Source organism: Siphateles boraxobius, unplaced genomic scaffold, assembly GCF_051911475.1.
Source record: "Siphateles boraxobius isolate OS27281-9 unplaced genomic scaffold, OSU_SipBor_1 75, whole genome shotgun sequence".
Classification (NCBI taxonomy): Eukaryota; Metazoa; Chordata; class Actinopteri; order Cypriniformes; family Leuciscidae; genus Siphateles; species Siphateles boraxobius.
This window is the reverse complement of record NW_027509203.1, coordinates 171,992-198,068: the sequence shown is the minus strand read 5'-3', so window position 1 is coordinate 198,068 and position 26,077 is coordinate 171,992. Positions and strand designations below refer to the sequence as shown.

Below are 26,077 nucleotides of genomic sequence, written 5' to 3'. Positions count from 1 at the left end.
TTACTTTCATGATCCCATTGATGTTGCCATGTTTCCTTTACCTTTTTCCACACTAGACTCTTCCCTTCTGATTTTGCCAATTTAATCTTAATGTCAACATGCTCTTTCTTTGTTGCCTTTTTTGCCAATTTATCAACTTTCTCAGGTTAGGACGATTCTAAGGGCCCACACACTTTTGGGGCCCCCAGAGATCGATTTTATTAATGGAATGGGTGCGGTAGGGGGCCCAACCTCATATTCTTTCATAGGGCCCAACATTTCTAGCGGCGCCCCTGCCTGCGTCCACTTGATGAAGCGGATCACACTTTAAAATGGTGGTAGGGATTCACTGATGGGAAGTGCGTAGGGAAGTTCTCGAGTGTGTGTCTAAAGCAAAGAGGAATTAAGCCGAGGTTATCCTCAACCAATTACTGATCTGAGCTTCCTGCACATCTGCATCTCGTTTACGCTCATATAAACTCCCAGTTCACTAAGGGTTATTTACTTCTCTGTGTTCCAACCCTTGCTTTGTTACCTGGTTTTGTACTTTGCCTTTGTTTGCTTCGTTTTAAGTTATTGCATGAATTTGACTTCCTCTTATAGACCTCTGCCTGTATTACGATGCGTTTTTTTCTTTTGCCCAATAAACTCGGCACTGCAAATGAGTTGTCAACCTCTTCCATGTTACAGTGTGGAGAGTGCAAAGCACATAGACTTTGCATAGACAAGCATAGTGATGAAAACATTAAAGGTCCTAGTGCTACTGGACTAAGTGTCATCACTCCTGGCATCATGCTCAGTCAGTCAGATTCAACATACATTTACACATAATTTGTTGATAGTTTAACTTGTATTGAATAAGAAAATATTTCTTTAAGTGTAATGATAGTGAAATAATACAAGGAGTTTCTGGTCTCTTACTGTGAATGGCAGTGATGGTCTGTCTCCAGAGGATGGCAAGGGAATGTCTATAAAAAGGGGAGGGTGAGAAAAAGAGGAAAAAGTTAGAAAAAAGAGAGAGGCTTCTTTAAAAAAATCTGTGTGGTGTCATTTTGAAAAATATGCCTTACAGCATTTGGGCTTTTTTGTTATTTAATGGTGTGTACTTGGACGCTTAAATGCATATAAGCATGTTCAACTACTCTCACTCTCTCACTACTCTCACATCACACAAGAACACCTTCAGCTCTCCATCACTCACACACACACACACAAGCACATTTTCTCTCATTATATCTCACTTTTAAGCAACACACACACACACACACACAAAAGCAGTGAGTCATCAGGCACATAACTGTGTGAGATGGAGGGGGAGGAAAATCTTCTCAACATACCACATCTGATTTTTAGCCAACTCAAAAACAGGCATGCACGTCTGCATGCACATGCACAAAACTTTTAGGAGGAGGACGAGCTGATGTGACCGAGTGGAGGACGAACTGATGTGACCGAGGGCGGAGGACGACCTGGTGTGACCGAGGGCGGAGGACGACCTGCTGTGACCGAGGGCGGAGGACGACCTGGTGTAACCGAGGGCGGAGGACGAACTGATGTGACCGAGGGCGGAGGACGAACTGATGTGACCGAGGGTGGAGGATGACCTGGAGTGACCGAGGGCAGAGGACGAGCTGGTGTGACCGAGGGCGGAGGACGAACTGATGTGACCGAGGGCGGAGGACGAGCTGGTGTGACCGAGGGTGGAGGACAAGCTGCTGTGACCGAGTGGAGGACGAGCTGATGTGACCGAGTAGAGGACGAACTGATGTGACCGAGGGCGGAGGACGACCTGGTGTGACCGAGGGTGGAGGACGAGCTGCTGTGACCGAGTGGAGGACGAGCTGATGTGACCGAGTGGAGGACGAACTGATGTGACCGAGGGCGGAGGACGACCTGGTGTAACCGAGGGCGGAGGACGACCTGCTGTGACCGAGGGCGGAGGACGACCTGGTGTGACCGAGGGCGGAGGACGAACTGATGTGACCGAGGGCGGAGGACGAGCTGGTGTGACCGAGGGTGGAGGACGAGCTGCTGTGACCGAGTGGAGGACGAGCTGATGTGACCGATCAGAGGACGAGCTGCTGTGACCTAGGGCGGAGGACGAGCTGCTGTGACCGAGGGCGGAGGACGAGCTGCTGTGACCGAGGGCGGAGGAGGACCTGATGTGACCAATGGTGGAGGACGAGCTGATGTGACCGAGTGGAAGACGAGCTGGTGTGACCGAGGGCTGAGGACGAGCTGGTGTGACCGAGGGCTGAGGACGAGCTGATTTGACCGAGGGCGGAGGATGAGCTGTTGTGACCGAGGGCGGAGGACGAGCTGCTGTGACCGCGGGCGGAGGAGGACCTGATGTGACCAAGGGTGGAGGACGAGCTGGTGTGACCGAGGGCTGAGGACGAGCTGGTGTGACCGAGGGCTGAGGACGAGCTGATGTGACCGAGTGGAGGATGAGCTGGTGTGACAGAGGGCGGAGGATGAGCTGGTGTGACCAAGGGCGGAAGACGAGCTGGTGTGACCGAGGGTGGAGGACGAGCTGGTGTGACCGAGGGCGGAGGATGAGCTGGTGTGACAGAGGGCGGAGGTCGAGCTGGTGTGACAGAGGGCGGAGGTCGAGCTGGTGTGACCAAGGGCGGAGGATGAGCTGGTGTGACAGAGGGCGGAGGTCGAGCTGATGTGACCGAGTGGAGGATGAGCTGGTGTGACAGAGGGCGGAGGATGAGCTGGTGTGACAGAGGGCGGAGGTCGAGATGGTGTGACCAAGGGCGGAGGATGAGCTGGTGTGACCGAGGGTGGAGGACGAGCTGGTGTGACCGAGGGTGGAGGACGAGCTGGTGTGACCGAGGGCGGAGGATGAGCTGGTGTGACAGAGGGCGGAGGTCGAGCTGGTGTGACCAAGGGCGGAGGATGAGCTGGTGTGACAGAGGGCGGAGGTCGAGCTGGTGTGACCAAGGGCGGAGGACGAGCTGATGTGACCGATGGCGGAGGTCGAGCTGGTGTGACAGAGGGCAGAAGTTGAGCTGGTGTGACCAACGGCGGAGGACGAGCTGATGTGACAGAGGGCGGAGGTCGAGCTGGTGTGACAGAGGGCAGAGGTGGCGACTGAGGGAAGGCGGAGCTTGCCGGAGCCAAAGAGGGGGAGAGGGCTGTGGACGGCCCACAAGTCCACAGCAGAGGCGTGACAAGGTCTGAAACAGCCGAAGGTCGACACTGGAGTCGAGGGAGGAAGGAGCGCGGAGGCCAGGACGACGAGTCAAGATGGAGCTGAGATCTCCGAGGCTGGAGGCGGAGCCACGGGCTGGTATCGCCCAGGACGGATTGGCTCCTCGCAGGTCCAAGGTGGAACCCCACACCAGTGAGAGGAGGTGACACTGATGGACCAATGGTAGACCAGACAGAGAATGAATGTGAGGGATCAGCTTATATAGCAAACACAAACGAGAATAATTAATAGAACACAGCTGAAACCAGCGATGGGCGCTGGAGATGCCGAGTGCAATGAATGAATGATTTTAAGAAGAGGATCTATGACCTTTCAAATAAATGTAATCACACCGCTCTGCTTTATCTCTGTGTCTGATTTAAAGTGGACAGAATGTTAGATCCAATGAGCTGTAATTGATGAAAATAACCATCATTTTTATCCTTCTGGCCAAAAAATGCACTGCAAACATCAATGAACGCTTAAACTTGTCAATGCTGGCAAATGACTAGCAAAAAAAAAATATATAGATTTTTCGATCATTCGTTTTGTGGTCAATTCGATATCTATTCTCAAAAGCCACGATTCGATCTTTTTCCCCTATGTATTTCCACAAACATAATAAACTGATTGATGTTAATCTTATTACTAGTCTTCCCCACTAGATGTCATCCACTTATTTACCTAGCGTGTTGTTAAAGCGGGGATCTGTCATTCATTCAGTGCTGAACGTGGCGGATGCAGACACGGCTTTCAGCTTGAAAGATATTTCAAACAGTTCAATGAACTGTTACGTCATTGTCCTGATCGGACATATTCTGCAAGGTCACGAAAGTTTATCATTTGCACACGTTTTCAAGCCTTGCCAACTTAATGATTAAAGTACAAGAGAACTCGCACACGCTGTGTGAGAAATGTTGTGCGCACACACACCCGAAAGGCACACAGCTGCACGTATAAATATTCTCTGTTTATGTAATCTTTAAAAAAAGAGAGAGGTGTCAGCCGATCTCATTATCGTTCTCTCAGCTCATTATTCTGCTAATGTGACACGCCCACGGAGAGCGCGCGGTATTCAAACGCAAATGATCTGAAGCAACACATGCAAAGTGTCAACGCCCCTCATAAACGCGATAACACAACAAATGTAATCATCAGATTAATGTACTATTTCTTCTTGCGAGGCTGTGTGAGGAATAATCCTGGGACATTGACCTCAGAACATGTGCTGGTTTATTTTCATTTCGAGGAGCAACGGATCCATCTGAGAAGTAAGTTTTTTATTATTATTGTTCTAATCGCGATATCATAGTGTATGTAAACCGCAAAAAGACTGTTTAAATATGAATCGCGTCTGTGTGTGAATGAACTGAACAGTTTTTACCAAACCCTATTGCTATACTGAGATGAGTGAAAATCGACTGAAATATGTTGAAATAACGTTAAAATGTCTTTGTATTAGCAACGTATTAAACTGCAAATTAATATTTATAGGCTCATAAAAACAACAAGTGATATGCCTGTGTTACAGACGAAATATGAAAGACAACATTTCGTTGACTAGTTTTGGATAGATTATTAACTGTTTACTGTAAACTAGACTACTGCCACATTGAATAAGCTTTTGTTCACCAATTTCTGCTCAAATGTTAAATATATTAGGCTATGTTTGTTTTGTAAAAAATAAAGTCATCAACTAGGATGCTATTATAGTGTTTGTTCCAATGTAGGCTTTATTCAAACTAATGAATCCTTAACTTTGAAATATGTATGATAAAATGTATACTTTAGTTTTTACAAATAAATATTACACTTGAAATATTGTTATTTTAAATGTTGCTGTAATTGTAACCTTTTTAATAAAATAGCAAATAATATATTTACAAGGTAGATGTAAACAAAATCTTAAAAGGTCAATATAAGCCTTCTCTTCAAATTATTTGTATTGTGTTTTATTAGTGACAAATTTGGGGAGAGGATACATATCCAAAACTTTCTGAAAATACAGTATGAGAATTAACTACACAATTACTAGAAATGTTCACCTTGGATATTATGCAATTTGCAAGCAAAAATACAAGTGGAAAAATACTATTTTTTTATAGATGTTTCCAACTGTGAACCAATTTTGTAGTATATATATATTTCTTTTCTTGTGTCCTTGTATTCTTTCTTGTGGCTCAGTGACACCTGTGAAAAGCTCATTATGCAGGCTCATTAAGCAGGTCTTTTGTCTTCACAGGTGTGAATCAGAACATTATACATGAGTCACGCCCATTTCGCATATTGCCTTTCCAAACAAAAAGTGTTTTACTAAATTTAAATCAATGTATTGGTTTATGTGAATGATTTGGCAGAATGATTTTCAGATCATTTTGAAGCAAAAATCCTAGGCGAGAACATCCATTAGTCAAAAGTCTTGTGGACACATACAGGTCCTTCTCAAAAAATTAGCATATTGTGATAAAGTTCATTATTTTCCATAATGTAATGATAAAAATTAAACTTTCATATATTTTAGATTCATTGCACACCAACTGAAATATTTCAGGTCTTTTATTGTTTTAATACTGATGATTTTGGCAAACAGCTCATGAAAACCCAAAATTCCTATCTCAAAAAATTAGCATATTTCATCCGACCAATAAAAGAAGTGTTTTTAATACAAAAAAAATGTCAACCTTCAAATAATTATGTTCAGTTATGCACTCAATACTTGGTCGGGAATCCTTTTGCAGAAATAACTGCTTCAATGCGGCGTGGCATGGAGGCAATCAGCCTGTGGCACTGCTGAGGTGTTATGGAGGCCCAGGATGCTTCGATAGCGGCCTTAAGCTCATCCAGAGTATTGGGTCTTGCGTCTCTCAACTTTCTCTTCACAATATCCCACAGATTCTCTATGGGGTTCAGGTCAGGAGAGTTGGCAGGCCAATTGAGCAGAGTAATACCATGGTCAGTAAACCATTTACCAGTGGTTTTGGCACTGTGAGCAGGTGCCAAAACCATTTACCAGTGGTTTTGGCACTGTGTGCAGGTGCCAGGTCGTGCTGAAAAATGAAATCTTCATCTCCATAAAGCTTTTCAGCAGATGGAAGCATGAAGTGCTCCAAAATCTCCTGATAGCTAGCTGCATTGACCCTGCCCTTGATAAAACACAGTGGACCAACACCAGCAGCTGACATGGCACCCCAGACCATCACTGACTGTGGGTACTTGACACTGGACTTCAGGCATTTTGGCATTTCCTTCTCCCCAGTCTTCCTCCAGACTCTGGCACCTTGATTTCCGAATGACATGCAAAATTTGCTTTCATCCGAAAAAAGTACTTTGGACCACTGAGCAACAGTCCAGTGCTGCTTCTCTGTAGCCCAGGTCAGGCGCTTCTGCCGCTGTTTCTGGTTCAAAAGTGGCTTGACCTGGGGAATGCGGCACCTGTAGCCCATTTCCTGAACACGCCTGTGCACGGTGGCTCTGGATGTTTCTACTCCAGACTCAGTCCACTGCTTCCGCAGGTCCCCCAAGGTCTGGAATCGGTCCTTCTCCACAAGGGTCCGGTCACCTCTTCTCGTTGTGCAGCGTTTTTTGCCCACACTTTTTCCTTCCCACAGACTTCCCACTGAGGTGCCTTGATACAGCACTCTGGGAACAGCCTATTTGTTCAGAAATTTCTTTCTGTGTCTTACCCTCTTGCTTGAGGGTGTCAATGATGGCCTTCTGGACAGCAGTCAGGTCGGCAGTCTTACCCATGATTGCGGTTTTGAGTAATGAAACAGGCTGGGAGTTTTTAAAAGCCTCAGGAATCTTTTGCAGGTGTTTAGAGTTAATTAGTTGATTCAGATGATTAGGTTAATAGCTCGTTTAGAGACCCTTTTCATGATATGCTAATTTTTTGAGATAGGAATTTTGGGTTTTCATGAGCTGTATGCCAAAATCATCAGTATTAAAACAATAAAAGACTCTCTGTGAGAGTACCGCTCCAACCCCGGTTGAGGATGCGTCCACCTCGACAACAAAGGGAATCTCGGGATCCGGATGAACCAGGATTGGAGCGGTTTGAAAGGCTTCTTTGAGGTGCTGAAAGGCGAGTGTGGCTTCTGAGGACAAGGACAGAGACTTGGGCCGGCCCAGGAGTGAAGAAGTGAGAGGAGCACTGAAGTGACTGTAGTTCCTTATGAATCTCCGGTAGAAATTAGCGAATCCTAGAAACCGCTGCAGATCCTTCACCGTCGAAGGAAGGGGCCAGTTCTGGATAGCTTCCACCTTCCTCTGGTCCATCCGTACTCCGAACTGATCGATGACATAGCCCAGGAACTGGACTGAGGTGGCGTGAAACTCGCACTTCTCCCGCTTGAGGTACAGTTGGTGGGCTCTTAATTTCTTCAGGAACAGAGAGACGTGATGTTGATGTTCAGACAGAGAAGATGAGTAGATGAGAATATCGTCTATGTAGACGACCACGAACCTGTTAAGATATTCTCTGAAGACCTCGTTCATGTACCCCTGGAAGACGGCTGGAGCATTAGACAGTCCGAAGGGCATAACCCGGTATTCATAATGACCGGAGGGCATGATGAAAGCCGTCTTCCACTCATCGCCTCGACGAATACGGATCAGGTTGTATGCACTTCGTAAGTCGAGTTTAGAGAAGATGCGGGCTCCACGCAGCTGCTCCAGAGCTGCTGGGACCAGAGGAAGGGGATAGCTGAACTTGACGGTTTGAGAGTTGAGGTGACAGTAATCAATGCACGGCCTCAAGCCTCCGTCCTTTTTGGCCACGAAGAAGAAGCTGGAAGCGGCAGCGGACGTGGATGGACGAATGTACTCTTGCCTGAGGGCTTCCTCCACCTACTCCTCCATGGCCTTCTGCTCCGGGATGGACAGAGGATAGACACAACCTTTAGACGGAGTGGCTCCAGGTAGCAGGTCGATAGCGCAGTCCCATGGCCGATGAGGTGGTAGTTTGGTTGCCAGTTGTTTGCTGAACACATCCTGGAACGCACTGTACTCTGCGGAAATCTCCACCTGGTGTTGGATCTCTGGACTCTCAATAGACGTGGAACAAACGGGAAACTCAGGGCTTCCCTCTGAAGAAGAAGAACTCTGATGAAATCTTTTTACCGTCGATATGCAGGAAGGAAAACAGTTTTCACCCCAACGAAGGACCTCCCCGGATGTCCAGTCGATGGTGGGTTGGTGTTGGACCATCCAAGGGCGTCCCAGGATGAGCTCAGCAGTCGACTCCTCCAGCACCATGAAGGAGATCTCCTCCGTGTGAAGGCAGCCAACGCAGAGCTTCAGTGTGGGGGTGACATAGCGAATTCGACCTCGACCCAGCGGTTTACCTTGAATGGTGTAAACTCGGAGATCTTGGAAGTTTCGTTGTTTGCGGATGTTCAGTTTCTGGAGGAGTTGCGTGGATATGAAGTTCCCCGCGGAACCAGAGTCGAGGAGGGTTTGTGCTGAGACACATACATGAGAGGTTAATAGGTGGACAGTAGTACGATTCAGAGGTGCTATCTTGGGAGGAATTTGAATAGTGCTTACCGCTGGGCGTTGAGGTCGAACAGGCCAGGTGCTGATGAGATGTTTATCACCCCCACAGTACAAGCAGAGGTGATGTTGAATGCGACGCTGCCGCTCAGAAGACGAAAGATGAGTGGAGTCTACTTGCATAGGCTCGGGTGCTGGAGGAGGGCATGATGGAGCCGGAGGCGGAGGACATGCAGCGGAAGCAGGGTTATTGCAGGCAGACAAATGTTGGGACACCCGAATGGTTTTCTGAATGAGACCTTCTATTCCAATGGAATTTTCAAACACCACGATCAGCTGGCGGATGTCGGGGTTGAGACCATGACGAAAAGCTTTTATCAGAGCGGTTTCATTCTAGCCACTCGACGCCGCCAATGTACGAAACTGGAGTGCATAACTGTTTACTGAGGACGCTCCTTGACGGAGATTGAACAGCTGATCGTGCACGGAGAGATCGGATGCAGTCTGACCAAAAACTTCCTTGAAATGCTGCACAAAGTTCGATAAAGTTTTCACAACAGGAGAATTTGAATTCCACAAAGACTGGGCCCATTGGAGCGCTCGACCGGATAACAGGGAAATAATAAAGGCCACACGGGCTGAATCGTTCGAAAACTGGTGAGCTTGCATCTGGAAGTAAAGGGAAATTTGCAGGAGGAAACCGCTGCAGTCCTCCGCCTCTCCGGTGAATGTCGCTGGTCGGGCCATGGGACTCGCAGAGGCAGCTGACGAAGCAGCGGATGTTTGCGGAAGTGTCGGCGTGCTGAGTGGATGATATCTTCGGAGACGGCGGGTGGATCGGTAGGTGGTGAAGAAAGTAGCGTTTGGCGAACTGCCTGGACGAGTTCAGCAAACGGATCATGAGATGGATTCTCCACGGGCTCCGCTGAATTCTGCATGTTTGGTCTGGTCTTCTGTCACAGATGGAACAGGAGTCAGACAGGTGGTAAGTGATTAGGTTTATTTTCACAGGTTTAGCAGAAGCAGGCAGAGATATGGTGAGTATGATGACAGATGATACTTTGTTAGGTAACTTAGCTGATGAATAAACAAGTGTCTCTTTTGCAGATGCAGGGTTCCAGGAACGGATGCAGATGAGGGGCTGAAGACTGACGATGAAGGCTGAAGGCAAGGCTTGTATAATGTCCAAGGGAAGGCAGGTAAGTAGCGGGTAAGTAATGCAGGAGAGTCTGTGGGTCATGTGTTGACGAGACCAGACAGTGAGTGAGTGAAAGGGAGCTGAATATAAAGGGAGGTGAGGTGATGATGTGCAGGTGATGGTGATCAGTATTCCGGGGATAGTGAACGAGAGGGAGGAGTGAGTGAATGAGTGGGAGGAGTGATTGAAGCTGGTGGAATCCTGACAGTATCCAGATCAGATGGTGGACCTGTGTCTAGACATGACCAAAACACAGGCCTAAATGTCAGCAGAGACTGTGTCTACTAGACTCTCCCCTGCGAAGGCCTCGTCGACACGACGGTCACCGGCACTGATCCTCAGCAGAGACACAAGAACCAGACCGGTCCTCAACACAGACCCTATGACCAGCTTCGGCTCCAGACCAGAGTGATGAATCGCTCTTCAAGCAGAAGGAACTGGATGAACATTTGAATGCTACTTATCCCAATCTGAATTCTGACGTGATGCTTCGTGAATCATAATGACAGCATGTTCATTCGTTGGCCAGAGGAGAACTGAGCGGCTGATTCTGGGTTCTCCCAAGGGTTTTTCCTCCATTCTGTCACTGATGGAGTTTGTGTTCCTATCACTGTCGCCTCTGGCTTGCTTAGTTGGGGACACTTAATATTCAACAATATTATTTACAAATATTTTAATGACAGTGTATTTATTGAACAAAAAATAAATTCTCTTATTTAGCAAAATAAACTGAAAATAGTACAAACTTTGCTAAAGTGTATTAGTATTAAAAGTATTAACTTAGACATAATTCAAAAAACATTATTTTAGTTATAGTTTAGTATTTCTATCAATACTTTGTGCCTTTTCCCCTGTGTGTGGGGTAAAGTCCCACTTTGCCACCGCATACGTTTATAAGATTTTTAAACAAAACAAACTTTTATGATTCATTTTCACAAACAATCTGTTGCTCCATCAATGTTCAATACATACATGTACCGTATTGTTCCAAATATACGATTTTTTTTCTTGAAAATACATCAGAAAAAACATGTCATTAATACACCAGCAACATTAGGGAGCGCCCAATATGTATAAAACAGAGTGTGCTTCCCAGAGGACTGATAAACGAAGTAGAGTCATCAAACAAGTCTCATTAAGCAGCCAGGAAATAGTGTGTCAGTGTGTAACGTTAGAAGATGGCGAGCCCAAAAAACTAACCCCTTAAATCCACTGGATCCGTCTACGGCGCGGAACGTCAGCGTCGCGGATGCCGGAGCTAATCGCGGCCATTATAGTCAATGCTCTTAAGTCCACCAGCTGCGGACGCAGCGCGTCTCAGAAGCATCCCAGAAGCGTCTCTCCGCTCCGCTCCGCAGAGAATAGGTAGCAGGTCTATTTTCGATGGCGCTGACGTTCCGCGCCGTAGACGGATCAAGTGGATTTTAGGGGTAACAGTCAAAGAAAAGCTTACCACAGTTCTAAAAGCAGCCGCTTCGAAGAAACTGACAGAAGAAATGGGGGGCTGCCCATAACCAGAGCCGTCATCCAGCTGAAGGAACTGGTTATCGCCAAAGAGTTGAACTTACACACCAGCGGGGCAACTCACACCAGCGGGGAAATTTTATACAATCTTGCTGTTCATGGGTCAATTTGACCCATATTGACAGCTGTTCAAAGGCAAATGTGCAGACCCATAATACAAAACACTTCTTTGTTGTATGTCAGAGCTTTTCAACTCTAGTCCTGAAGTGCCAGTGTCTTGCTGAGTTTAGCATCTTTTTTATTTTCAAAGTTTGTGAAAATAAAAAGTTGTTTTACCAGTTAACTGTCTTTCCCACTTATTGAGCATAGACTTGAATATGACTTTTCCAACTTTAATTGTTATAGATCTTAAATATTTCAAAGCAGAGACTTAAGTTTTGTATCTTTTTAAGGGGAACATTCCACAGATTATTGTAAAAGTCAAAACAGTTGTAAAGTAAAGTTTTAAAAAAGTTATAGAAGTTTAAGTTTATGAAAATATGAAAATATCTATTTTTATATTTTATATAAAATAAATATTTTACAAAAGATGCTCAACTCTAAAACTTAAAGAAAATGTTAGGTTGATATCTAAAAAAAAAAAAGAAAAAAAAGAACTTTCAGTAAGTTTTTTTTTGGTGCAGTAATAAACGTTTCCACTAGATGGCATCCAAACTCCACCGGTGACCATTGAGGACTCTTCGGTTTCCAAAAATGGTTTGAGTGATCTGAACCATATCTCTAGCTGGTTGTCCTGAATCCTCAATAAACAAGCTACAGTTAGTGCAAAATGCAGCTGCTAGAGTTCTCACTAGGTCAAGAAAATATGATCATAACACCAATTGTATAATCTCTACACTGGTTACCTATTAAGTTCTGTATCAATTACAAAGTATTGCTACTTACATAAGGCCCTAAACGGTTTAGCTCCTGTGTATTTAACTAATCTTCTATCCCTCCACAATCCATCACATTCTTTAAGATCACAACACTCTGGGCTTCGGGTAGTACCTCGGATATCTAAGTCCACTAAAGGAGGGAGGGCGTTCTCACATTTAGCTCCTAAACTCTGGAATATCCTTCCTGATTATGTTTGGGGCTCAGACTCGCTGTCCCAGTTTAAATAAAAATGAAAGATGCATCTCTTTAGCCAAGCATTCATATAATGCATCTCATAACATTATACACCAGTTATATCAGATCAAATGCACATAATTATCTTTGCTTAATGTTATGAACAGCAGCTATGCCGATTATTTTCTATTTGCTTGTCTGTTTTATCTCGGGATGCCCATCCTGAGGTTGTATCAGTTAGGTGCAACTGTTCCTTTGGTAGTTTTCCTCCCTGCCACTAGGGGGAGGTTAAGAAGGTAACCATTGCTAGCTTACTCCTCTATAAAGGAGTGAGTAAGATTGTAGCCATGTGCTGTAGCAGGGCTAATAGTTCATCTATGTTCAAGCCACTGTGTTTTCTCTATTTTGAGGAACATCCTTGTTCTTTCAATTCAATGTAAGTGACGTTTTGGTTTTGTTTCTTGGGTTGTGTATGTTAGGGATGGGCAAATGAAGCCTCATGAAGCACTGAGGCTTTCCCCTGCTTGTTACGGAAAAGATTCAAAGCATTAAGAGTGTTGAAAACAGCGCCATCCTGTGGCAGGTCAAATATATACCAGCCATAAACCCGAGAGCGCAGCGCCATTGTTTTATCTATTAAGCACAAATACAAGCCTGACAACTCTTAATGTTCAGTTTTCTGATAATATAGTTCATATATTAAAGTATGGAAATAAATTAAATGTAACAATTATATTAATACTAATGATAAAAATACCAACAGAGTTGCTTGATGCAAGTAAATGGTAGTCTAATTATTTTATGGTTTCTATGTTTTTATGTTTATATGGCAGAATGGGTTAGTAAATGGACTTAAACTTCCAAAAACCTGTAGAGTATTGATATGAGTTCAAACATTCTGACACTCAAAGTGAAGCATTCACGTGACTAGAAAGAAAGTGAGGCTTCGTTTTTCGTTGATCACTTGTTTCTCTGAAAACAATACGGGCTCCAGCACGGAGCTTCATGAGAAATTGCGCTGCAAACTCGATACATGCTTTGAAGCTTCAGTGTCGTATGTAACATCACTAGTGTGTGTATATGAAAGTTTTCTGTTTGGTCTGATTATCGTTTAATGTTGTTTGTATACAGAGGGTTTTCGTTTGTGGGTGCAAGGGTTGTACCAATCATCAACCCTGAGTTTTGTAAAATGTAAGGCCTACTTAATCATGAATAATTATATGGACTGATTATTCATTTGGACTATGCATGTTCCTTGTAGGGCTGGACAATAATTCAATATCAATATATATCGCGATATTTTTTTTTCGATAACGGTGATATGATTTTTAAACACATTTTCGATATTTCAATATACATAACTGAGGTTAGGCGCGCAGCCGTCAGAAAGAGCAGAACACAATTGGCTACTTTCGTGATGACGTTCACCACAGACACGCGGACGCAGCCAGTGCTCAGCTCAGCAGGAGTAGCGGATCTCCAACGCGGCAAGTTTCAGCTACTGAATGACCTTAATACAAATGTGACTGAACGAGGTTCCACAAGTGAGGAGAAAGCAGACGAAATAGTTGATAAGAGAGGAAAGACTAATTCAGTGGTATAAATTCAGTGGTGTTACAGTGTTACAGTGTGGTTTAAAATGTGCCGGAGAGTGACTGCCGACTAGCAGCGGGAACACATCAAACCTGTTCCACTATCTGAAGCACTTCCACCCGATAGAAGCCGCACAAAAACAACTTTAACCGGCACAAACGAAGCACAAACAAACAAGACTTTTTGCGTGCATTTGGAGCATGTGGGGGTGCTGAGTGACCTCAGAATGAACAATACATATGACTTTAATATCTAAGAAACCGAAACTTCACGCAGTGATTGACAGGGCGGGAGGGGACGTGATCGGCTCGGATGCATTTTCAATTTGCACATCGAATTTTGCTACATTCATTGCGGGACATTTAATGAAAATGCAATCGCAAGTGTCTTAACTGTGAGTGTAAATGCAATTAAGAAAAATAAAAATTTAAATGATCATTTTGCTATATTTTTTGCTTGAACATGTTTAACATATCTAATCATATCTGTAATACATTTTAATTTTGCAACTTATAAAACGTTAAAATATGTATTCAATTTACATATTAAAACTAGTGTATGAAATGGCAAATGTAAATTATATAATTGAATTTTAATTTTGCAACAAACGTTGCAAAAATGTAATGGCAAATGTAAATTTAAAAACAGAAATGCATTGCCATTTTACTTATTGTACTGTCATTTTGCATATTACTTTTCAAATTGAATATTGCTACCCATATGCTTCCATAAGTCTTGTAGCAGGTATTGAGAAGAGAATATTATTGTTATGATGGTTTATTTCATTGGTTCATGTAGTTTGTTATGGTGCAGTACCGAAAGACTCCAGCAGGTTTCATAGACTTGGCCAATTCATTCATTTATGCTGGATTTCCAGAAGATTGAAGGTACAGACATCTGTTGTGTGGATTCTTGGCAGTTTTTCTGAGCTTTTATATTTTCATATCGATATCGGAATTATATTGTATCGACCGAAATTAAGAAATATATTGTGATATAAAATTTGGCCATATCGTCCAGCTCTAGTTCCTTGATACTTGTTCTGGAATGTGGACTAGATTCTGTATATGGACGCTAATCATTATGGGCTCCTTAATCCCATCGAGCTCATTGATTCTGCCTTAAAGTATTACATTGTTTAAATTAGTACATTTTAGCTAACTGTGATTTTTGTATGTACATTTCTGAAATAAATAACTTAGACAGTTACCTCTGATAACCGATCACTCTAGGGCCCGTTTACACATACATGGTTATTTTGAAAAGCGGAGACATTTCCCTTCGTTTACACTCAAACGGAGAATTCACTTCTGAAAACGATTCTTTCTAAAAACTCCGGCCAGAGTGGAGATTTTGGAAAACTTTGTTTGCATGTGGCAGCCGACGTCACAGTATGCGACAGAACTTACACCTGCGTCAAAAGTGCGACCTCATTGTTCAAAAGAGAAAGAGGAAGTGATTCGTTGCTGTTGTTGCTATTTTCGGGATTCTGATTGGCTAACGTGGGCTTGAGCTTCTCGTTACACTGCCACCTACAGGTTTGGCATGCTCTTGACGGCATATATACATGGACTCGTGTAAACGAACACTTTTCTGAAAACTGACAGGTGTGCACAATATTATTTTTGAAAAAGGAGAGGGTGAAATGTCCATTCATGGAAATAGCAGGCCACGCGTAAACGTAGTCTAAATTGTAATGCAGACTCAAGCATTTTCTGTAAAGCTGCCTTGAAACGATGCGTATTGTGAAAAGCAATATACAAATAAATGTGAATTGAATTAAATGTATAATGTTAAGTGTCCCATGGGTGTCGGGTAGGGGCAGTTTTAAAAATAGTGGTTAAAAACTTTTTTATAAATCACATTCAGATATTTATTCTTTGTAATGTGTGAAAAGTATTGATATTAAAAGTTAAATATTTGAACCTTATTGTAAGTTTCTTTTTTCTTCTTCTTTTTTTTATAGTGTGAATTTTGGGGAATGGGTTGAATCCAATTACGGTCAATTTGACCCGTACCATACAGGCTGTAACCAGAACTCGAACAGCGCACAAGGGTTAATACAACTGGAAACATTGTATTTAACATGATCACAATGTAAAAAAAAATGTAAGTCAATTATAAAGTATTAATATTCACAATTATTCAAACAGAGCATACATTAAGCCATATAAAGTGAACAAAGAACATTTACATCATCAAAGAACATTATCACTGACTTCAGTCTAGCACGAGTTTAAGCACTGTCAAAAATACTCCTGTTGTAATCACTGAAGCTATCTACACTGTGAAATGAATCTCTTACTTCTACATCTGCACTTGTTTATGATGAGAGAATTTGTGAGAGTGCTGGATTCAGTCAGCGAACGCACGCATTGAACAAAACTCCAGCGTTTCAGCGATGACTAATCCGAACACCTCTGATTGGCCACTGCAATCATAAGCTCAACAGAACTGTTCACCGTTTGATTGGTTATAATGTGAAATGCTGTAAAACATGTAAAAAGTATAACCCAACATGAGCAGATCTAAATGTAATGCTGCAATCAACAATTTAAATTTCATTTAAAAAATATTTTATTAGATTTAATTTTATTGTGCATAGGCACTTTTGGCCCAAGTCCCCATTGATTTTCGACTTGTGGCCCTGCCTTACACACACTCCTCCTAAGATTTACTTGTAATTAGAGACTAGACCTTGAGAAATTCTGTAAAGCTACAATGAGGAGAATGCAGAAAGCTATATCACTACCTCCTAGTTTTAAGACGGATCCAAGGACATTTATAGTCTGGCTAACGTCAGACCTAGTCTCATTGAGACGTGGGTCTGGGAACCACATGTTCATTTTCTCGTATTTGAGGCGTGGTCTACGAATGCCCAGAGCCGTTTATTGGGTGCTATGAATGTCTATCAAATGCATCTGTACGTAGCTCATATACCAGATGACGTATGTAGAGCGACAGAAATTAGACGAGGAAGAAGACGATGGGTCAGAGATTTATGTGTGCACGATGGCGTTCAGCGACTATTGCCGTTTGTGCAAGACAAACATGAGGGTAGAAGGTATATATGGACACTCTACAGACATGTTTTTATCGAAAAAACCACCGAGTCGTCATTGTCTTGCTGCTCCCTCCCCGTTCTGTGATTGGTCCCCTCGCTGAGGCGAAAATCTGGTCCATGGAATCCAGGCTGCCTAGCAGCGTGAATAAAATCGAGCTGCACGCAAGGCAGTATGCGGAAACCCAGGCTAGGTCATTTATACACTGTATATAAAAATCAGTTGAACCAAAATTTGCAACAAACAGATACACACAATGCAGCTAACCTGTGGTGCCGGGTTTGATGTGTTGTCTAAGTGCTGTGAAGGAACTCTTGTCCAGGCCTTTATTGAACCGCTGTCTGGGAGGAGAAGAGGCTCTGGACCTACGGCTCAGCTGTAGGCTGGTCCAATGACCTCTATGATGCCTCTGGTACCTCATTGCAAAATTTGGACGTTGTAAAATACGCTCCTCCATAGTCCTGAAAAACCTGAAGCTAAGAAAAGGAGAAATTATTATAAGATTGTTATCTAAACAGATTTTTGCCTAGATTCAAATTCAGGTTGCTAACAGTTATTAATTAATAGCTACAGTGCCCTCCACAATTATTGGCACCCCTGTTTAAGATGTGGTTGAGGACTTCTAAAAATTCTCCTTTTTTTTAAACAACATAGAACCCAAATGCAAAAAAAGAGAAAAATCCAACATTTTATTTAAGTACATTACTTTGTTGGTAAAAAATAAAATCACACATTTAGAAATAAAAAACTTGAAATCATGTGTCGCACAATTATTGGCACCCCTACCAATTCCGCTGAAAATTTTAATTGATTTTTTTAAAATACATTTTTCTGTAGTTGCTAAAGTTGGTCAGGGTATCTAGGAATTTTTAATTAGTAATTCATGACTTCCTTTTTCCCTGGGGTATAAATATGACGTGACACAGAGGCCTAATTCTCTTACCCATTTGTCAACATGGTAAAGACAAGAGAACACCCCATTCAAGCAAGGCAGATGTGTGTCGACCTTCATAAGTCAGGCAATGGCTACAAGAAAATAGCCACTCGCCTTAACTTGCCCGTATCTACAGTCAGAGGAATCATTAAGAAGTTTAAAACAACTGGAACAGTGACAAAGAAGGCCGGAAGAGGTCCCAAGTTTATCTTGCCACAACGCACAGTGAGGAGGATGGTAAGAGAAGTAAAAAAAAGTCCTAAGCTCACTGTCACAGAATTGCATCAAAGAGTGGTATCTTGGGGTCACAAAGTCTCCAAAACAACCATCAGACGCTCTCTACATGCCAACAAGCTGTTTGGGAGGCATGCAAGGAAAAAGCCTTTTTCTCACTAACACTCACAAACGTAAACGTCTGGAGTTTGTTATGCGGCACTGGGACTTCAACTGGGATCGTGTGCTTTGGTCAGATGAGACTAAGATTGAGCTTTTTGGCAACCGTTTTGACCACAACATTCTTTTAAATAGACTCAAAAATTATGTTGGCATTAGTGGAATTGCATTAGCATGGTTTAAATCATACTTATCTGACCGTTATCAGTTTGTAGCAGTAAATGAAGAGATGTCTTATCGATCAAAAGTTCAGTATGGCGTACCACAAGGCTAGACCAAGAATACTGTCTAACACATGATGGATGTTCTGTCAAGTCTTCGTCATCAGTTAGGAACCTGGGTGTGCTCTTTGACACCAATCTTTCATTTAAAGCCATGTTTCTAGCATATGTAAAACAACATTCTTCCATCTTAAAGTCTGGGTAACAAACACTCTAAGTGGGTCTGGCGTAAAACAAAAGATGAGTATGCCGAAAAGCACCTCATGCCCACCGTGAAGTATGGTGGAGGATCTGTGATGCTGTGGGCCTGTTTCTCTTCCAAAGGCCCTGGGAACCTTGTTTAGGGTGCATGGCATTATGAACGCTTTGAACTACCAGGACATTTTAAATAAAAACCTGATGGCCTCTGCCAGAAAGCTGAAGATGGGTCGTCATTGGGTCTTTCAGCAAGATAATGATCCAAAACATGGCGCAAAATCTACATAGAAATGGTTCAGCAGTCACAAACTTAAGGTCCTCCCATGGCCATCTCAGTCCCCAGACCTCAACCCAATCGAAAACCTGTGGGGCGAGCTAAAGAGGAGAGTGCAGAAGAGAGGACCCAGGACACTGGATGATCTAGAAAGATTGTGCAAAGAAGAATGGTCAAAGATCCCTCTCTCTGTGTTCTCCAATCTTGTGAAATGTTATAGGAGGAGATTAAGTGCTGTCTTGTTGGCAAAAGGGGGTTGTACAAAGTATTAACATCAGGGGTGCCAATAATTGTGGAACACATGATTTCAAGGGTTTTTTTTTTTCTAAATGCTTTTTTTATTTTTTACCACCAAAGTAATGTACTTAAATAAAAGGTTGGATTTTTCTCTTTTTTTTTGCATTTGGGTTCTATGTTGTTTAAAAAATAAGGAGAATTTTTAGAAGTCCTCGACCACATCTTAAACAGGGGTGCCAATAATTGTGGAGGGCACTGTATTTATTACCCTGTATAAGCACTCTACACTGGTTTTCTATGGTAACTTTTACCAACAAGTATATCAAATAACCAAAGCAGTGTTGGTTCTGATAGGCTCTGACTTGTTTTCAAAAAATCAAGGGTGTAATGTTGATACATACCCATTGTCTACGCAGTTAGAAATCAAACTTGATTTCCACACTACTTCATGGCAACAACATTAAAATGAAGCAGAGTACTAGAGCTTCTTCTACAGGGAGGTTTTTTAAGTGGTTCCAGCCAGGTCCGTGACAACAGTGTAGTTTAGGGGTGTGCAGCGGAGCCAATATTTGTATCTGTAACAATCTCAAAATGATTCGTATCTGTATTCGTATAAAACCTGAAGTGGGCGGGGCTTTACCCGGAAGGTCTTTCATTCAAAGACCATTATGTCTATGGTTTTAGATGTCTGTTTCCTTTGTACCAATTATTAAACAAATATGACAAATTTTTATTATGATTATAACATTTATTTAAAAATATCTTCTAACTTTCAGAGCCGGTAGCCTTGTAAATATGCAGTGCTAAATATGTCTGACTTTGCCAGTCGGAGATCACTAAAAGTAATGTTAAAGAGGTGTGTGAACTCGCAAGTACGATGTCAGGCACCGTAATTTGCTCTGGCCCCCTTCCTGTTCGCAGGAGTGATGAGATAGTTAGCAGATTGTCATCACTCAATGGCTGGCTGTCTAAGTGGTGTCCGCAAAATAATATAGAATTCATAGACCATAGAAAAAGTTTTTGGGGCAGACCTGACCTATTGAAAAGAGATGGTATAAATCCCTCCTGGGATGGTGCTGCTCTTCTCTCTAGTAATATGGCACATAGTCTCAGAGTTCAAACATGACAGTCTGGGGCTCAGGTCAGAAAGCAGACAAACTGGCTAAACCGACCGTCTGCTAGCGGCCTCGCGTCACCAAGGTCAGATAAATCCCATCACATAGAGGCTTTTTCACCTAGATATCATCATATAGAGACTGTGTCTGTTCTACGAATTAGGAAATACAAAAAACTCCCAAACCCATTTAAGGGTAAAAATTTAATTGATTTTCAACTAATTAAAAAAACAGCTATAATACAGATGAATAAATGATAAATCTCGGGTTGCTGAATATAAGATCCCTTTATTCAAAAGCATTTATTGTAAATGATATGATTACAGATCATAACCTAAATATGCTGTGTTTGAGAGAAACCTAACTAAAACCAGATATTTATTTGAAGCAGTGGCTAACGATATTAACGAGAAATAAAGCTTCGACCCCAGATTTTTACAAGCAGCACAGCAATAATGACTTTATGAACTTCTTTACTTGCAAGATTGATAATATTAGAGAGAAAATTATAACTATGCAACCATCTACTACAGTATCGCATCAGACAGTGCAGTGTAGTCTCACTGACAAAAAATTCGATTCATTCGTTGCAATAGGAGAGGAAAAATTGTCTAAACTTGCTAAATCATCTAAATCGAGAACATGTATGTTAGACCCTATACCACCTAAACTATTGAAAGAGATGCTTCCAGAGGTCAAAGATCCTCTTCTTAATAACTTAAAACTTTTAAGCTGGCTATTATTAAACTGCTTATTAAAAAAACACAACTTGATCCTACAGAATAAGTCAATTACAGGCCGATCTCGAATCTCCCTTTTCTGTCAAAGATATTAGAAAAGGCCGTTTTGACCACAACATTCTTTTAAATAGACTCAAAAATTATGTTGGCATTAGTGGAATTGCATTAGCATGGTTTAAATCATACTTATCTGACCGTTATCAGTTTGTAGCAGTAAATGAAGAGATGTCTTATCGGTCAAAAGTTCAGTATGGCGTACCACAAGGCTAGACCAAGAATACTGTCTAACACATGATGGATGTTCTGTCAAGTCTTCGTCATCAGTTAGGAACCTGGGTGTGCTCTTTGACACCAATCTTTCATTTAAAGCCATGTTTCTAGCATATGTAAAACAACATTCTTCCATCTTAAAGTCTGGGTAAAGGCAATTCAGAGATTTGTTTCTAAACTGAAATGTATTGCTGAAAACACATTACAAAGACTGTAAACTATGTATAACTCAACTATGTATAACTAAAGTTACCGTTAAACTATTTTTTTCTTCTTTTTTTCCAGTTTTTATGTTTTGTTTGTTTTGTTATAATTATTGTAGGTAGTCCAACATTACTCTACTAAATTTTGCAACCCTCTAACGTGATTTTGTTTATATGCATCAGTCTATTAATTTGTACTTTCCGTCACTTCAGAGTTATTACTGGCAACCAGGAAAATGTTCTTAAGGGAACCACCCTGGTGGCTAGTTCCTATAACTGAGTTCCTAGAACTACCCGGTGAAGACCCTTTTGTTTGCCACTTGCCCTTCCAGGAACTTTCACTCGCACTTGATTATAAAACGGTGGATTAAATATACACGGGTGGAAACTCGACATATTGGACTATTAAAAAGGCATTTCCAGAGGTCTGTTTTATGGTATGGAACAGGCTTGTGCAAAATTCAGAATTGAATTGAGAATGACTCCTGAATTCTTGAATTTGAATTGAATTTGAATTGATGTCAAAAACAGGATCTAGAATTACAGTTTGAATTGGAATTAAAGGCAGCAGAATTCCAATTCAATAAAAATTCAAAGAAATTCATGTATATGTATATATATATATATATATATATATATGTATATATGTATGTGAAGTGTTTAACAATGAAGCTTTACAGTATATGTCAGATATAATGATATTAGTTTAAACTACTTGTACAGATTACATTAACAGGAAATGTTTTCCCCCATCAATGAATGTTAAAAGCTCTAGTCACAGAACAAATAATTAAGTTTGATTTATTGTAATTTAGTGGAACATGATGGACATTTACATTTATTCATTTAGCTGACGCTTTTATCCAAAGCGACTTACAATTGCTATATGTCAGAGGTCGCACGCCTCTGGAGCAACTAGGGGTTAAGTGTCTTGCTCAGGGACACATTGGTGTCTCACAGTGGATTCGAACCCGGGTCTCTCACACCAAAGGCATGTGTCTTATCCACTGCGCCACCACCAACCCTGGACATGACTCCATTTCTCCAGTTCCCAAACAATTTGAGGTGGACATTTGTTTGAGCTTCTTTTCTACACAATTTGATGGTCAACACTGGACTTTATAAGTTTCAGAAGTCCATTACAACTTCAGATTGCAAACGTTTATAGATTTGACACCTGTAATAACAGCGACATGGAAAATAATAGCAGGCCTAAAAGAGCCTCAATTCAATTCAATTCCAATTCATGAATTGAATGGAGGCCAATTATGAATTTTGCACAAGCCTCTAAAGAATAGAGCTTCCATACCAGTAACCAAGAACTCTATTCTTTTAACAGTCTAAGGACTCGTTATATATATTAGTCATTTGTGTGTCAATACATATGTTATTTTTCTATCAGTTGTTTTATTGTCTTCATTGTTTACACCCAACACACAAGTACTGAAAACACTTTCCCTTTTAATTGTTACCTCTGCCGATAGGGCTGCGTGTTACAAGGTTATCTGCTTACTTACTGAAGACTAAAAATGTACTGTTTAATGTTATTTTTTAGTTTTATTTTTCTTTATTCATTTTCATAATAATTTCATAATGTATTTTGTGTCAGACTATGTTTGTACATGTGTGCTGAGCAGAGAGCTGGTAGAGTTATATTTTGCTTAGAAGTATGCATGTTCATTTAGCAGAGATGTTCCAATGATGATTATTCTTCAGATGTGTACAGTTGGTATGCTCTTTGCAAGTGAATGTTGAATGTTTCAACTGTTGCAAATATATATCATTTCTATACCACTAATGTATACACTGAGAAATAGTTTCTTAATGTGGAAAGTGGATTGTACCATGTGCATTAGCTGTACATTTCACTTTTAGACATAAGCTAAATGTTTTTCTACCTTACAAGGAAGTTGTAAGTCTCTCTGTGATGTGTATATAAGCTCAATCTTACTGTACCACCTCAGAGAAACATAAAGGCATGATGGAGTGAGAGGAAGGAGAAACATAGAGATGATGGGGAAAGGAAAGAGAAACCTGGAGAAACCATTTACAGCTAGCATGATGGGATGAGAAGATAGAGAAATCTGGAATGAAGACCTCCTCTCATCTAGCCTTATTCTTATATGCCTGTTTCTCTCTGTCTGACACATGATACATAATAAAAAGGAAATCTCTTGCCAAAAGTAACTGGTGTAGCTTCCATTATTCAACAATAATAAGGATTTTCAAATCTACACTTACCCTCAAACAAACTCGGCTATGTCACATAACCTGATTTCTGGAATACCACCCTGTTCCAGAATGTTTGTTATTTTTGATCTATTGTTAATTAAAGTTGACTGCTGCAAATAGGGTTAATTCTTCTACTCTTCCTTCTTGCAACCAACGATGACAGGTTCGCTAAAATGACTCAACTAAGAGAGTAGTCAACATTATATTTCAAGAGTTTGCAGATTGTATTTTTGACAAATTCTTACCGAGAACGAAAATATTTTCCCTCAAACCTTGGCCGATAGAGGTGGGTGTACCGTGAGGGACTCCTGATTCTCTGGATATGTCTTTTCTTGTTCTGAAAAATATAAAAATACTGTTTTAAATTATATTCAGAAATGCAACTGATAATCATCAATTGAAGAATCCTAGTTAAAAAAATGTAGCCTCCGTTAATAACTTGATAACCCTGGAACATAATCCTCCTCTCCATCTCATAATCCTCCTCTCCATCTCATGACCCTCCTCTCCATCTCATAATCCTCCTCTCCATCTCACAACCCTCCTCTCCATCTCATAATCCTCCTCTCCATCTCATAACCCTCCTCTCCATCTCATAATCCTCCTCTCCATCTCATAATCCTCCTCTCCATCTCATAATCCTCCTCTCCATCTCATGACCCTCCTCTCCATCTCATGATCCTCCTCTCCATCTCATAATCCTCCTCTCCATCTCATAATCCTCCTCTCCATCTCATAATCCTCCTCTCCATCTCATAATCCTCCTCTCCATCTCATAATCCTCCTCTCCATCTCATGACCCTCCTCTCCATCTCATAATCCTCCTCTCCATCTCATAATCCTCCTCTCCATCTCATAATCCTCCTCTCCATCTCATAATCCTCCTCTCCATCTCATAATCCTCCTCTCCATCTCATAATCCTCCTCTCCATCTCATAACCCTCCTATCCATCTCATAATCCTCCTCTCCATCTCATAACCCTCCTCTCCATCTCATAATCCTCCTCTCCATCTCATAATCCTCCTCTCCATCTCATGACCCTCCTCTCCATCTCATAATCCTCCTCTCCATCTCATAATCCTCCTCTCCATCTCATAACCCTCCTCTCCATCTCATAACCCTCCTCTCCATCTCATAATCCTCCTCTCTCCATCTCATAACCCTCCTCTCCATCTCATAACCCTCCTCTCCATCTCATGACACTCCTCTCCATCTCATAATCCTCCTCTCCATCTCATAACCCTCCTCTCCATCTCATGACACTCCTCTCCATCTCATAATCCTCCTCTCCATCTCATGACCCTCCTCTCCATCTCATAATCCTCCTCTCCATCTCATAATCCTCCTCTCCATCTCATAACCCTCCTCTCCATCTCATAACCCTCCTCTCCATCTCATAATCCTCCTCTCCATCTCATAACCCTCCTCTCCATCTCATAATCCTCCTCTCCATCTCATAATCCTCCTCTCTCCATCTCATAACCCTCCTCTCCATCTCATAATCCTCCTCTCCATCTCATAACCCTCCTCTCCATCTCATAATCCTCCTCTCCATCTCATATTCCTCCTCTCCATCTCATAATCCTCCTCTCCATCTCATAATCCTCCTCTCCATCTCATAACCCTCCTCTCCATCTCATAATCCTCCTCTCCATCTCATAACCCTCCTCTCCATCTCATAATCATCCTCTCCATCTCATAATCCTCCTCTCCATCTCATAATCCTCCTCTCCATCTCATAATCATCCTCTCCATCTCATAATCCTCCTCTCCATCTCATAATCCTCCTCTCCATCTCATAATCCTCCTCTCCATCTCATAACCCTCCTATCCATCTCATAACCCTCCTCTCCATCTCATAATCCTCCTCTCCATCTCATAACCCTCTTCTCCATCTCATAACCCTCCTCTCCATCTCATAATCCTCCTCTCCATCTCATAATCCTCCTCTCCATCTCATAATCCTCCTCTCCATCTCATAACCCTCCTCTCCATCTCATAATCCTCCTCTCCATCTCATAACCCTCCTCTCCATCTCATAACCCTCCTCTCCATCTCATAATCCTTCTCTCCATCTCATAATCCTCCTCTCCATCTCATAATCCTCCTCTCCATCTCATAATCCTCCACTCCATCTCATAATCCTTCTCTCCATCTCATA

At 42.0% G+C, this 26,077-nt stretch overlaps 1 protein-coding gene across 1 annotated transcript in view; it reads right to left on the bottom strand.

The window, feature by feature from the left end:
* Positions 1–26,077, bottom strand: part of LOC143724533 (uncharacterized) — a 55,276-nt gene that overhangs the window by 25,806 nt on the left and 3,393 nt on the right. Inside the window, exons 2-4 of the mRNA XM_077217649.1 lie at positions 24,161–24,252; positions 17,366–17,574; positions 901–947 (exon numbers count right to left, since the gene is read on the bottom strand). Coding sequence (XP_077073764.1) covers positions 901–947; positions 17,366–17,574; positions 24,161–24,252 — 348 coding nt within the window. The remainder of the gene's footprint in view (positions 1–900; positions 948–17,365; positions 17,575–24,160; positions 24,253–26,077) is intronic.